Genomic DNA, 14,139 nt, shown 5'->3' on the forward strand with positions numbered 1-14,139 from the left:
ACAGATCCTATGTAAGTCCCATGGGGGTGTCTGAGGCAACTTAGGTCATTCAATGCAGCACAGGTCATTCACCTACAGTTAAGCAATTAAATCCTTCCCCAGACCTACACTCTTTAGGCTCCTGTGTAGATCTTCTAAATTGGTTTCAGACACCTAATTGAACTGAACCCTATCTTGCAGTCTTTCCAGAACAGGTTGTGGTTCCCCTTTTATTTTGAACTCGTTTCCTCAAGAATGGAAAGTGATTTTTGTATTGGATTTATGTGGCATGGTTGTGGTAGCAAGGGACCTACAGGCTCCTTTAAGAGGCTGCCAGAAGCCTCCCCTGTGTCCAACAGAGCCGATGTCAGTCAGCTCCAAGATGGACACGCCACTGACCAAGGCCAAGCCAATCAGTGACAGTGGTAGCACCTCTGGGATAAAGTATCTTAAGAAGGGGAGAAAAACCTGCACAACTCCAGCAGCAGTTGGGAGAGAGGATTGAGAATGTGAGAGCAATGACTCTGCAGACACCAAGGTCAGTGAAGGAGGGGGAGCAGGTGCTCCATGCTCTGGAGCAGAGATTCCCCTGCAGCCTGTGGTGCAGCCCATGGTGAGGCAGGCTGGGCCCTGCAGCCCTTGGAGGATAACAGGGTAGCAGAGACCCACCTGCAGCCAGTGGGGAGCCCAGGCCAGAGCAGGTGGATGTGCCTGAAAGATGCTGTGATCCTGTAGGAAGCCCACGCTGGAACAGGGTCCTGGCAAGACCTGTGAACCCATGAGGGACCCACACTGAAGCAGTTCATGCAGAACTGCAGCCCATGGGAAGGATTCACGTTAGAGAAATTCATGGAGGACTGTCTGCCATGGGTGGGACCCGACACTGGAGCAGGGGAAGAATGAGAGGAAGAAGGCAAAGACAATGAATAATGAACTGATCGCAACCCCCATTCCCTATCCCCATGTGCTGCTCAGGGGGAGAGGAGGTAGAGAACGCCAGAATGAAGTTGAGCCTGGGAAGAAGGGAGGGGTAGGGGGAAGGTGTTTTTATATTTGTTCTTATTTCTCATTATCCTACTCCACTGTTAAGTGGCAATAAATTAATTTCCCCAAGTCAAGTCAGTTTTGCCTCTGACAGTATTTGCTGAGTGATCTTGGTTTATACTGTTTAGAGAAGACTGAGTGAGGGGTAACCTCATTGCAGTCTACAACTTCCTCAAGGGGGGACACAGAGGGGGGAGACATTGACCTCCTCTCTCTGGTGACCAGCAATAGGACACATAGAAATGTAATGAAGATGCATCGGGGGAAGTTCAGACTGGACATGAGGAAAAGGCTCTTCACTGAGTGGGTGGTCAGTCACTGGAACAGGCTCCCCAGGGAAGTGGTCACAGTCCCAGGCCTGTCAGAGTTCAAGAAGCATCTGGATGACACTTAGTCACATATTTAGTTTTAGGTAGTCCTGTGAGGAGCTGGGAGTTGTACTTAATGATCCTTATGGGTCCCTTCCCACTCAAGATATTCTATGATCTCCTTGTCCTGACCTCAACCCATGAGTCTTATGTCATTTTAACTCCCCAATGTAGTTGAGAAAGGGGAGCGATAGAACAGCTTGGTGGGCACCTGGCAGCTAGCCAAGGTAAACCCACCCAACTTGCCAGGTAAACAGAGTCATAAGATAGTTCACCTCCTACCAAAATAAACTCCCATTAACAGATCACTGAAGAAATTGCAAGGGTGAACTGATAGCAAAATATTGCACTGACTGAAAAAGCCTTGTTGGATGATACAGTAAGCTTCCTTGACTGTAGCAATACTCAAACATAGCACTAAGGTTAGCAAGACATTTTCCAAATAGAAGAGGAGGACAAAAAACCCCCATGACTTACAGTAGCATTTTCAGAAGTTGACACATGCATTCTTCTGCATGTTTGTGCATTAGGTCAAAACATGAAGACCAGCTGGCAACAAGTCAGTAGTGGCAGACCCTAGAGGTTAAACAGTGTTGCTGACAGTATTTACATCTTCCTTAATGACCTAGATGATGAGACAGGAGTACATGCAATTTTGTAGCCATATCAGGGAAATGTTGATACACCAGATTGGGTGTTCTGCTGTTCAGAGGCACCTTGACAAGCTAGAAGAGTGTGCCAACAGGAATCTCCTGGAGTTGAAAGAGAAATGCAAAGTCCTGCCTCCGGAAAAGAATAACTCCGTGCTCAGGACAGGCTGGGGGATGACCAGCTGGAGAGCAGCAGAAAAGGCCCTGGTGTTGACAAGTTGAACAGAAATCAGCAGTGTGCCCTTACAGCAAAGGAGGTCAACTGCATCTTGAGGAAAAGCACTGCCAGCAGGTCGAGAGAGGTGATCTTTCCCCACTGCTCAGCACTGGTGAGGTACATCTGTAGTCTTGAATTTAGTGTGGGGCTCTCCAGTACAACAGAGACATGAACATGCTGGAATAAGTCCCATGAAAGGCCACAAAGCTGATTAAGGGACTGAAGCTTCTTTCATATGAGGAAAGAGGTGGGCTTGTTTAGTCTGGAGAAGGCTCAGGGGGGATCTTATCAATGTATCTAATTGCCTGACAGTGGATGTAAAGATGATGATAATACTCTTCTCAGTAGTGGCAGTAATTGGACAAAAGGCAATGGGCACAAATTGGAATAAAAGAAATTCCTCTTAAACATAAGGAATATTTTTTCTAATTTTATTTTAATTTTTTTAAAATTATTTTCAGTGAAGGGGTGACTGAACACTGGAGTAGTTTGCCCAGAGAGACTATGAAATGTCCATCCTTGGAGATACTTAGTAGCCAGACCAGCCCTGAGCAACCTGATCTAGCTGACTGCTTTGAGCAAGGGTGTTGGACTGGATAATCACCAAAAGTCCTTTCCAAGCTCAAACTCTGTAATTCTAACATTAATGCTCAGCATTACTTGCTTAAGAATAACCAGAAGAAGAATTAAGAAAAGCAAGTATTATTTCACCTCCTTCCCATGTTAAACCCAGAGCAGCATTCCTCAATAGGTATAGACTTTTTGCTATTTTTATTCTGAGAATGGCCAAAGCATCCTTGATTATATGTCAGAACTTTTCAGGCTTGGAAATGAAGAGCCTGAAGCAATTTCAGGGCCTGGAAGCCCTGAAAAGAAAAATACCCTATCAAGTTCTACCCACTGTCATAATCTAATAAGCAGGTCAGGTCCAGAACTGGATCTGGCAACAGTGGCTATGGATGTGCCAGCTGTGTCAACAGCCTTTGTAGCTTTTTGTAAAGAGGTTTAGGCAATAAACAGACCTCTATAATATTAAAGAGATCTCTGAAATTAAGAAAGCTTCCAAGCTCAGCCAAAGTTTTCAGCACTCTGAATTGATGCCTGGCAGGCAATTCTAGTAATTCAGTGAAAAGAACTGTTGAGAAGATCGGACATAACCAATAAGAATCTGTATTTGTGAACAGTGTTTTAGATCTTTCACCTTTATCAGAAAAGAATGGATGGACTTACAAAATGCAAATTCAGCTCCCTGCTGAGAGCTGCTACTTTCAGTCAATCCTTCTGGCCATAAAGCTAAGGATTCAGGATTAAGGATTTAAACCACTAACAGTCATATGCCAGAGCAAAGAGTGCAGTAAGGAGCTCTCTTCATCTATCTAGGAAGACAGGCATATGAAAAAGAAAATGTGACAAAACATCAAGAGACCAGAAATTACTGGGAGGAGGGAAGAGCAAAAGCTGTGCAAAGTGTGACCAAACCTGGATGTTCATGTGGAGCAACAGGGAGATGTTCTGATATGCCAGGAGAAAGGTTCAGCACAAGTCTGATTATTACCACTTTCTTCCCCCCCCCCCCCCCCCCCCAAAAAAAAAAAATCAAAACCCACAGCCTTTTATACTGAAGGCTGTGTTTCACCCAAAGATTTAAGGTATAAACTTTCTTTAGAAAATCTGTACAGTAATTAATGTGTGTCATATTATCAAACCTCACAAGATGTGGAAGAAAAAAAATAACAACAAGTTGCTTCTGAAGCCTAGATAGCAGTTTCATTTTACATATATAATTTCCAAATATTTACTGTGCTTATATGAATATGAAATATTAAAGTGATGCAGTGGATTCAAATAAAACAGAATAAAATAATGAATACAGAATTAATTGTATCTAAGGCATTTTAAGTAATGTGACAAACAACACATACAGGTACACACTTTTTCAAGAAGACAAAAAATGACCTAAAATGAAAGCTATCTCAGAGCTCCTTTTATGAAAGAGTCACTATTGTTTAATGAAAGAGTGTAAATATATATATTTTAAATAAGAAAGGAAGAGTTAGAACTTCAGAGTCAATGTCAAGTTGTCTTGTATCCAAGCTTTTTTTCTGGTTAGGTGACTACTACCTTGGTACACAGGCATAAACTAAAAATTACAATAGAGCAATTCCTCACTAAGTCTAGGTAGTCAAATAATTCTCATTTTGCTGTAAAGTTGTGTTGTTCTTATGCTACTTTTAAAAACAGACTATAGCAATGCAATCTTCCAAATGGCATCATTTAGAAGGGAAATAATTTTGCCAGTTATCCATCTCCAATAAAACTGCTATAAAAAGAGAAATATACCAGGTAATAGTTTTAAGTACTGAGGGACATGCGCTAGAAGCCTAGAAGCAAAGCGCTTGGTTCTTATTACCTCAGGATACAAGAACTTGAGTGATGATTTAGACATATACTTTTACACTTTAGTCTAGAATAGGAATAAAGGGCTTTCCAAACAAAAAAGAATATCAACCATTTATAGCTTGGAGTCAGAGCTGATTTGTCTCATATTGCTACCTACTGCATTGAAAAAAAAAAAAAGTGCAAGACCGTTAAAAGAAACCAAAGCCCACTTACATAAAATCACAGTATGATAAAAGTTTGCTTACCTCTTCTTTTCTAATATGTTTTACACTCATAAAACACTGAAGCAACAAGTCCTTGACTTCATTACTCTCGTCTGAATCATAATCAAAACAAAGTAATGTCTGATGTAGATTCCACATACGAACTACATCTGCACCCTGACAGGAAAAAAAAGCCCACATTATAGTGAAGTAGGTATAACTTTAATGTGAAGAAGCATTCAAAGGATTTTGAATTATGAATTTGAAATGTTACAGACAGAAGATTGTCAGATTGTAAAATTATGACTTTCACCAAATCACTGGGGAAATATTACAAAAATATGTGTAACTGTGGAAATACTGACTTCCACCAACTGAAGACATGCTCAAGTACAGAAAGAAAGATGCTATTTCATGCAAAATAGATGAAAGCTGTATTATTCTTCTTTAAAACTCTATACAATGAAAGGAGTTAACAGGGAAAAATAAAAGAAAGAAATAAGTAAAGGAGATATTTACTGGGTTAGCACAAAAGATGTATGCCACAACTCTAATAAACACACCCGTTTTAAAAAAGAATTTCAGTCCATTAATAGAGGAAAAAAAGATAAATTATTTGTAGAGAGATACAGAGTAACAGAAGTTTAAGATTCCCATCCATAAGTCTCTAGGAATAGCTGAACATCATACTTAAAGCCCGAACCAGCCCAAAAGAGTTACCTGCTTTTGAAACCTTGGACTTCACAAATGAGTGAAGAAATAAAAAACACAACAAAAAACCCACATGAACACAAAAAACCCCACAGTTCACTTGTGAAACTTATGTCAAAAAAATCTTTAAAGTTTGTCCTAGAGAAGGCAACGTTTTAACATCTTCTTTATGAAAGCAACAACAAAAAGACACTTGGTAACCAACACATTTCCTACGTTTCATTAATCAAGAAGGACTAGAACATGGAAGGCAAGTTAACTTGAAATGAAAGATACTTTGGAAGGATAATCTTTTTTGGAATATTCAGTAATAATCTAAAAATCAATACAGCTTCAACATACCGAGGCATTTTTATTCAGGCTTTTTCTTAGCAAAATGATAAATAGAGTCTTCCCTAACTGCTTCTTCCCTTCCAGTCCTTTTTCCCACCACATTTCACATACACGTTGGATAGCACCCCACAGCATTTTTTCAGATTCAGGTAATCCAGGAAGAATACCTACAACAACAATAAAATAATTATTTACTGCAATGAACCAAGTTATTCCCATAAAAAAACTAGTCTGTTAGTACACTAACAATGCATCGCAATGTCAACCAGCTCTTGCCACATTTACACATCTTATTCTCACTGTATTTAGGCAGCTTTGTAACTCTCAGGTTTTGGCCAGATTTTCAGATCAGTAAGAATAGAATCTTAAATCTTGCCTTAAAAATTATATAAGCCACAGAATAAGGAGTTATTTATCACTGGGTGAACAGCTGGGAGAAAGAAAACTAAGTTCCAACTTCTAGACTGTGTGACAGATTAAGTAAATGCTTCCTTAATTCTGTCTCATAAATAAGAGCTCACATCAGTACCAACTTTTCCCCTGTAAATTCTGTTCCATAGGCCAGACAGGTCAAACAAAAAGCCTAGTATACTCATCTGCTAAAAAAAAAAGTAGAATGCTGTATTCTGTAACAGATTAAGTACGCACCGTTTAATATTAAAACACATTCTAGAAGAGCTTTGTAGTTTACAGTTTCATCCACTGCAGGTATGGAAGCAATAACTACAGCTGTCACTCCTTGGATCACAGCTGCAGTTTGTTTCTGAAAAAAAGCAATGTTGAGGAAACAATTCTGCAGTTTATTTTATACTCAGAAGATAATTATAACAAGAAATAAACCTTAGCAACAGAAAGCAAAGCTGAAGCGTTCCCATGTTTCCATTTTGAAAAAAAAGAGAATACTGGCACCCAAAACCTGTCAAATAAGAAGACGGAAAAGCACAGATTTTTTTAAAAAAAATACATCCATTCAAAAAAGTTTGAAAAGGGCTTTCAGCTCCAGCTAGTAGATAACTCTGTGACTGTACATGCGTATCCATTCCTCCATTAAAAGCTTAATCTGCAACGAAACCACTCAAACACATGCATTTCAGAGCTAAAAAGACCCTAACTAGCAGAGTATCGTGAAACTCAAAAACATGTACATCTGTTGACTTTACATCCAGGTACGTGATTCTGTAGGCCTCTATGTATGACTGATTTTCTACAAGCCTCTAAGTCTCCCTAACAATTTCCCCATAGCATCTCTTTTTCCCTTCCGAAATCAAATAAATTTTTTCCTCAATATTCTCAAGACTATGTGGACTACAGTGCAGAAGGCAGCATGTGAGGGTCTGACTGAGTCAGAAAAATTTTGTATAAGCTAAATTTGTGCAAGGGGTGTTCAAATCTAGATTTCACAATCTTCATTCCATGAAACAACATAATAAAACAGGTATTGAATTTCTTCCAGTATATGCCAGATACATAAAGAACATTGGAAATATCAACATTTATTTAATGAAATAAGACATACAAAAAGCCCATTCAACTCTACTGAATCACACCTTTCATAATTAAAATTACCAGCAGGTCTAATCTTTAATAGTGCAGACTAATCTCTTAAAATCAGCTTAACCCAAGCATAAAAGTTAAGAAGTCAGTTAAGAATAGGGCAGGGAAGTGATGTTCAAAACTGATCTGGTTTGATAACCCTCACATGTTTTCAGATGCTATGGAAATATTCCCTTTTATTTCCTGGAAAATATGAAATACTCATATTTTTATTTTACAAGATTTTTACCATTTCTGGAACTATCTCAACTTCCATGTCATCATCACTTTCATCATCTTCCATCCTCTGCCACATTTCCACAGGATTCTCCATCAAGCTCTCTGTCAATAGGCGCGTCAGTCTCTCCCACAGTAATTCTTTTTGCTCCCTTGACAATTCTTCAAGTAGTTCATTCAAGTTGAAAGGATCAAATGTGTTTTTCTGTGACTGGTCAGAAAATATTATACAATTCCACATCACTGAAGTGGTTTATATTTCATCATCATATTTTCTAAAATTAATGCTTTTTTTACATTAAGGATTAATTTCCATTCCTCTGCAGTTACATAGATAAAATACCTTCTGGAAGTTATATTTCTTTATACAATAGCATAAGAAATTCCTGCCGCTTAACTCTGTCACGAAACAAGAGTGCTTCTTTTAAGACTAATGTCTTTAGCCCTTGATAGCAACACTACTGAACATAAATCACATCCCCATAAAATCAACTTCTGTCTCTCATGTGTTCTAAATACTTAATTCCCAGTGGAGACAATTCCATACCCTTAGCTAAAAAGCTTACAACTGCACAGAATTGAAGTCCCTGATCATATCTTTGCTATCTTAAATATAGATTGATGATGGCTGTTGAAAGAAAATCCTTACATGAAGACTAGAAATGTAAGAGTCAGTACAAGCATGGTCACAACACTAAAGGTTTTGGATTACAATCTGCACAGAACAGTGCTCTGTATACTATTTTAAGTGCTCTGCACTATTTTAAAACTCCACCTTATCAAACTGAACTCCTAAGCACATTAACCCCATACTTCCTTCTTAAGTTCTACTGAATAGGAAACTACTACCAGTCTCCATAAGACTTCACTAAGAGACCAATCTGAACTACTTCCTCAGAAGAATCTTGCTAGAAGAATTTACCTCAGAGATGCAAAGAGCCAGTTTGCATCAAAGAAGGGTAGGCAACCTGCTAGGAAAGGGAATATGCAGAGGAAAAAAAAAACCAAGAAAAAACAGACACAGCCAGGAGGAAGTACAGATAATTTTTGAGATTTAATTTGCAATACTGCAATGAAGGCTTACCAGATCAAAAACACTTTGGAGGAAAGAGGAAGAAAGCCCATGATCTTGAAATAAAAATATTTTTAGTTTGCAGATACACTAAAAAACATGAATAAAAAAAAAAAGAGTTGAAGGGAAAAAAAAAAAAAAAGGAAATAACGGAAGAAGCTGCAGTATTAGAAGGTTCCCAGAAGGGTATGAGAAGAAAGATTCTGCTACATAATTACAACAGAATTTCTATCCTATTCTACAGCTGGAAACAAATACAATAAACCAGAGGCCACACAGGGAGCACTGCAGCCCTTGACTTCAAAAAACCCAAAAGACAGGATATTGAGACTGTACTGTTTGAACAAAAAGAATGAATTAATAATAAGACTAGAGCTTTCTGATCTTTCTTTGGGATGATATGAGATAGAATTATCCCAAAACCTATAAGGGAAAATGGTATCATTGAATGACAGTCACATCTGTGATCCCTATTTTCCTGTCTAGGAAATAATGTATTTCCTTGAATTGGAACAGGATTTAGTGGAAAAAATTAACACCTCAATGAACAGCACCACAATTTGGTGATATTTTAAAAAAGATTACAAAGAAAGCAAAGTGAGAAGACCAAGACAAACCCTGAAAGAAAATTAGCAAACCCCTGGGATTTTAGATGATGCAAATGAAACAAAACATTGGCAAGAGAGAAAAGGAAATTAAAGGGGGGGTGGGGGAAGTGTAGAAATGAGAGACATTGGAAGAAGTAGCGATGCTAAGAACATAACTTGAAAAAGTTAGAAGCAAATTCTGAGGCTAGAGCACAAAATAGGTAGAAAAAGCAGGACATAAATATAATACAAAAACTAAGGATAGCAGCAAGGCTCTAACCACGCTTTTCTTTCTACATTTATATATTCACTTCTAAAGGACAGAATACAACAGCCTCCTCCAGAAAAGTGGTCAAGAATTATTTGAGGGAGATCCTAAAATGAGGATCCTCATCCTAAGATAACACATGGTCAAATACCCTCCATTACTGAAGGCTTAAAAGGAAAGTAAAGTAACTCAGGTCTTAGGTAATCAGAAAATAATCTGGATATTCATGTTCCCTTATCCTATGAAGTCATAACAACAGTTTTAATCAATATACTCATTATAGCTGGTGACATATGCTGTAAGTACCATAAATTATCCTAACCAGAATAATTTCTTGTCAAAGTGTTTATATTTGGGGAAAAACGGGAAGGAAACTTCAAGCAAAGGCAATCTGGTAATAAAGTTGTCATCTATAATTACATACAGGAGTGCAAGTGAAAAAACTAGTAAATTTCTTGGAAAAAGAAATTTAAGTGATGTTTGGGAGACAAGCATTTCTAAGCTTATTACATAGAATGTGATCCCTATCATAGAAATCATGGGTTTAATACATTTGCTACATTAATAAATTAGTTCATGCCTCTGTGGACATAGAGGTAAACTGATCAACTTACTTTATGCTGATACAGGTAATATTAGGAAAACAGCAATCAGAAAGCTTAAGAAATTAACCTGACAATACCATTTATTAAGGCTAGCAAAAGACGCTTAGGAGAAATCATGTATATCTTAATAACAGATTGAAGTTTAGCAAAAAACACCACACTGCAAATTATTATTTCTGATTACTATGCAATATCATATACACAAGGTGATAACGGAATTTTAATTAGTAGATTTCAGTGGATTTGTTTTGTTGTTCCTCCCACTTCTCTCCACATTACATTTATAGAGAACGGTCTATCCCATCTTTAAAACAGTGATAAAAATAAGTACCAAGAACATATAGACTAAAAAATAGACAGCCTAAACTATCAAACGAATAAATACTAATAAAATATGCCTCTGCTATATTTGCATATTAGCTTATATTCATTACACAGAAATAAACTCTTTAATAGGTTGAAATTTAAGAAAACAATACTTTGTCAATACTAAACGCATGCTTTTTTAGTATTATGCAGTACTAATAATTTATTTTTAGAAAATGTAAACTGTATATGCAATAATAAATGTTAAAAATCAGTTTGTTTATAAATAGCAAAATTTCAGATTCTACAACTTTTTCAACTATGTTCCCTTAAGTGCCATTTGAACTTATTTTCTACATCAATTCTTCTAGCACATCCGCAGGTACCAGAGAAATAGTTTCTGTCCCTATGCCACAAAATTTCTGCACTAATAACAGATTTATAACTTTATTAGTCGTGCATGTACATCATGGCTTACTTACAGGATTCTGCGTGTAATGCAAGAAGTCTTCTATTGATTCTTTAGACACAACTTGTAAAAACGCTTCCCGTTTCGTCATGGTCTTGTTATTCTTTGCTTTATAAATAAAACAATGTTAGAGAAAGTACTGGATCTCAAATTAAGATCATTTTTGGTCTCAGCGAAGAATGAAGGAACTACGTAGTTATAAATAAAAGATGTTTCACCCTCCAAAATACTTTACAGTTATCTGACTCTACATTTAGATTCATAGCAGCATTAGGCTGCAGTATTTGCATGCTTTCTTTTTAGCTTTTTTCACTAAACAGGTAACACATAACCTCTATTTAGCAAGCCATCGTTCCCGACGACAGCATTTACATGTATGAAAAGTAGCGATGGGCAGCAAAGTATTCTCTCCTTTTCTCTCTTGCCAAGAGAGGGCTATGAGAAACGGAAAAGGCCACTTTTTGACACCAGGAGTTTAATTTACGCACCTAAGCATTCTTTCCATCCTAAGCGATTCCTGACGTGCTTTTCCCATCCCTACCAGCTGGGAGACTGCCTTGCATAGCCTTTACTGTGTACGGAGCCGTACCCCAGAACGGGCAGGCGCCGACCCAGGGCGCTGTCCCGGGGCCAGACAGGGGCTGGCCGCTTGCCGGGCTACCGCCAGGTCCACGGTCCGGCCCCACAGGCCGCCGTTCGGCCCCGGCAGAGGGAAGTGGAGAGACAGACGGGCCGCTTACCTGCCGCTCCCTCGGAAGGAAATCCTCCTCGATCTGCGGGTTACGTTTCTAACAACGCGGAGCTGCCTGCGCGGGCGGGAAACAGAGACGGCGATGGCGCGGGCTGACATACGCAGGAGAGGAGCCCAAGCCTCTCAGCGGCGTTGCCCACCGACAAAAGCCCCCATCGAACGCCCCGCCGCCGGGTGCTCCCCAGGGCCGGGACAACGCGACACTCCGCCCCACTCCCAGGGGTGGGTCGGCCGGTCCGTCCCCCCTCCCTCAGCCCAGAAGAGAGGCCAGGGCCCACCGGCGCGCGCTGCCGGCCTTTTCGAACTCTCCCGCGGCAGCCGTTGAGCGCGGGCGGGCGCGCGGGCAGAGCTCCCGTCTCGCGAGAGCCCGGCCCCGGCCCCGGCCCTCGGCCCCCGCCCCGCCCCGCGCGCAGCCGCACTGAGGGCGCGGCCCGGGCCCGGCATCGCCCGGTGCTGCCGCTCTGCGGCCGCCGGCCCGGCGCTGGGTTCAACATCCACGTTCTCGCCTTTTTGCGCTTGCCTGGGCGAGGCGTTCGTGTTCGTTCGAAGGGGAGAGTTGTTTTCAGCCAGGAGCTGCCTGTACGCCTGGGCGACTTTCGGTTCCTCGCTGCTGCCTGCAGGCGAGGCCAGGGCCGTCCCCATCCCCCAGGCCGCCTTCTAAGGAGGAGGGGGCTGTCGAACGCGCCGTTGCTGCCGGGACTGCAGGAGGAGCAGGGGCGTTGGGGTGGAGAAGGCGCGCAAGGTACTAAATCTGCCTGGAGAGGGCAGGCCCAGTAGTGCGCAGTTCTGGGCAGCGGCAGCCCAGGCGTTAGTAGGGAGTTTTGTGCGGGCTGTGCTGCTCCGTTTTAAATATGGCTTCACTGAAGTGCTTCTCTGCTGCTTTCAGTTTATAATGAAGGCTGGCTTGCTTACACCTTCCCTTGGAGGAGCACCTGATCAGTTACCCAGAGATTCCCAAGGAGTAAATTTAGAACCAGTTTACTGCTACTTTCCTGTAGCTGGCTTTTAAGTCACAGTGCCTTTGAACGGGGATAAAATGTTTTATTAAATTAATGTACAGACTTAAGAAACAGCATGCCATCTTCTGTGGATCTCAGGTAACATGGAGACACACTGTTCTTATAAAACAGAATTGTCTAGGTTGGAAAAGACCTTGATGATCATCCAGTCCAACCATCAACCCAATATTAACAGTTCCCAACTACACCAGATTCCTCAGCGCTGTGTCAACCCAACTCTTAAACACCTCCAGGGATGGGGACTCCACCACCTCCCTGGGCAGCCCATTCCAACGCCCAACAACCTGCTCTGTAAAGAAATGCTTCCTAATATCCAGTCTAATCCTTCCCTGGTGCAGCTTGAGGCCATTCCCTCTTGTCCTATCACTTGTTACTTGGTTAAAGAGGCTCATCCCCAAGTCTCTTTAACCTCCTTTCAGGTAGCAGTAGAGGGCGATGAGGTCTCCCCTCAGCCTCCTCTTCTCCAGAATAAACACCCCCAGGTCCCTCAGCCGCTCCCCGTACGACCTGTGCTCCAGACCCTGCACCAGCTTCGTTGCCCTTCTCTGGACACGCTCGAGTCATTCAATGTCCTTTTTGGAGTGAGGGGCCCAAAACTGAACACAGGAATCGAGGTGCGGCCTCCCCAGTGCTGAGTCCAGGGGTAAGATCCCTTCCCTGTCCCTGCTGGCCACGCTATTGCTGATGCAAAGGAGAAAAAAAAAAAAACACCATACCTACTAGCTCACAAAGCCTGCATCATCCATTGGATGACGCTGGTGACTTTTTTCTCCAAGAATGTTTTTGTTGCTAGTGTTGATAGCTACGCTTTTAATTTTAGTCACAGTGAACAGTATGTGTATTATGCACTCTTCATCCAAAGTGATGAAGAGCTGAACAGGCTACTCACTGGAATTTATAGACTATACAGGCCAGATTATATTTACGCTTTGATAACTAAGGATTTTTTTTTTTTTTTAATATATCAGGAAACGCTGCTTTCTGTTTCTTCTCAAACTTAATTTGCAGTGTTCGGAAATAGTTGGGACTCAGTTCCTTGAATTAGACATAATCAGCTTTCAAATTCTGTAATACTCCCCATCGCATTTGTTTGAGCTCTTCTGCAAACCAAAACCAGACAATATGTCTTGTTAAGGGCTTAATTTGTATCTTTCAGTTTTTCATTTGCAGTAGCATAATATTTCTCAGTGTTTCTCAGTGTTGTTGGCTGTTGGGAAGAGGTAGGTGCTTGACTGGAATCATTTCCTTCCAGTCTGTGATAGCAGTACAGCATATGCTGCTTTACTATGCAAACAAACAGAAAACCAACAGTAATTTCCATAAAAGTTCTCACATCTGATTGGACTTTTCTCGACTGTAATTTTTAAAAACGTGATATAATTCAGAT

The 14,139-nt window shown here is 40.7% G+C and overlaps 1 protein-coding gene across 1 annotated transcript in view; it reads right to left on the reverse strand.

Moving 5' to 3' along the window:
- Positions 1-11,996, reverse strand: part of NCAPG2 (non-SMC condensin II complex subunit G2) — a 52,832-nt gene extending 40,836 nt beyond the window's left edge. The window contains exons 1-6 of the mRNA XM_074897953.1: positions 11,723-11,996; positions 10,996-11,090; positions 7,689-7,880; positions 6,554-6,668; positions 5,915-6,072; positions 4,904-5,038 (exon numbers count right to left, since the gene is read on the reverse strand). Coding sequence (XP_074754054.1) covers positions 4,904-5,038; positions 5,915-6,072; positions 6,554-6,668; positions 7,689-7,880; positions 10,996-11,073 — 678 coding nt within the window. The 5' untranslated portion in view covers positions 11,074-11,090; positions 11,723-11,996. The remainder of the gene's footprint in view (positions 1-4,903; positions 5,039-5,914; positions 6,073-6,553; positions 6,669-7,688; positions 7,881-10,995; positions 11,091-11,722) is intronic.
- Positions 11,997-14,139: the final 2,143 nt, after the last annotated feature.

This window comes from Athene noctua, chromosome 2 (assembly GCF_965140245.1).
Source record: "Athene noctua chromosome 2, bAthNoc1.hap1.1, whole genome shotgun sequence".
Taxonomy (NCBI): domain Eukaryota; kingdom Metazoa; phylum Chordata; class Aves; order Strigiformes; family Strigidae; genus Athene; species Athene noctua.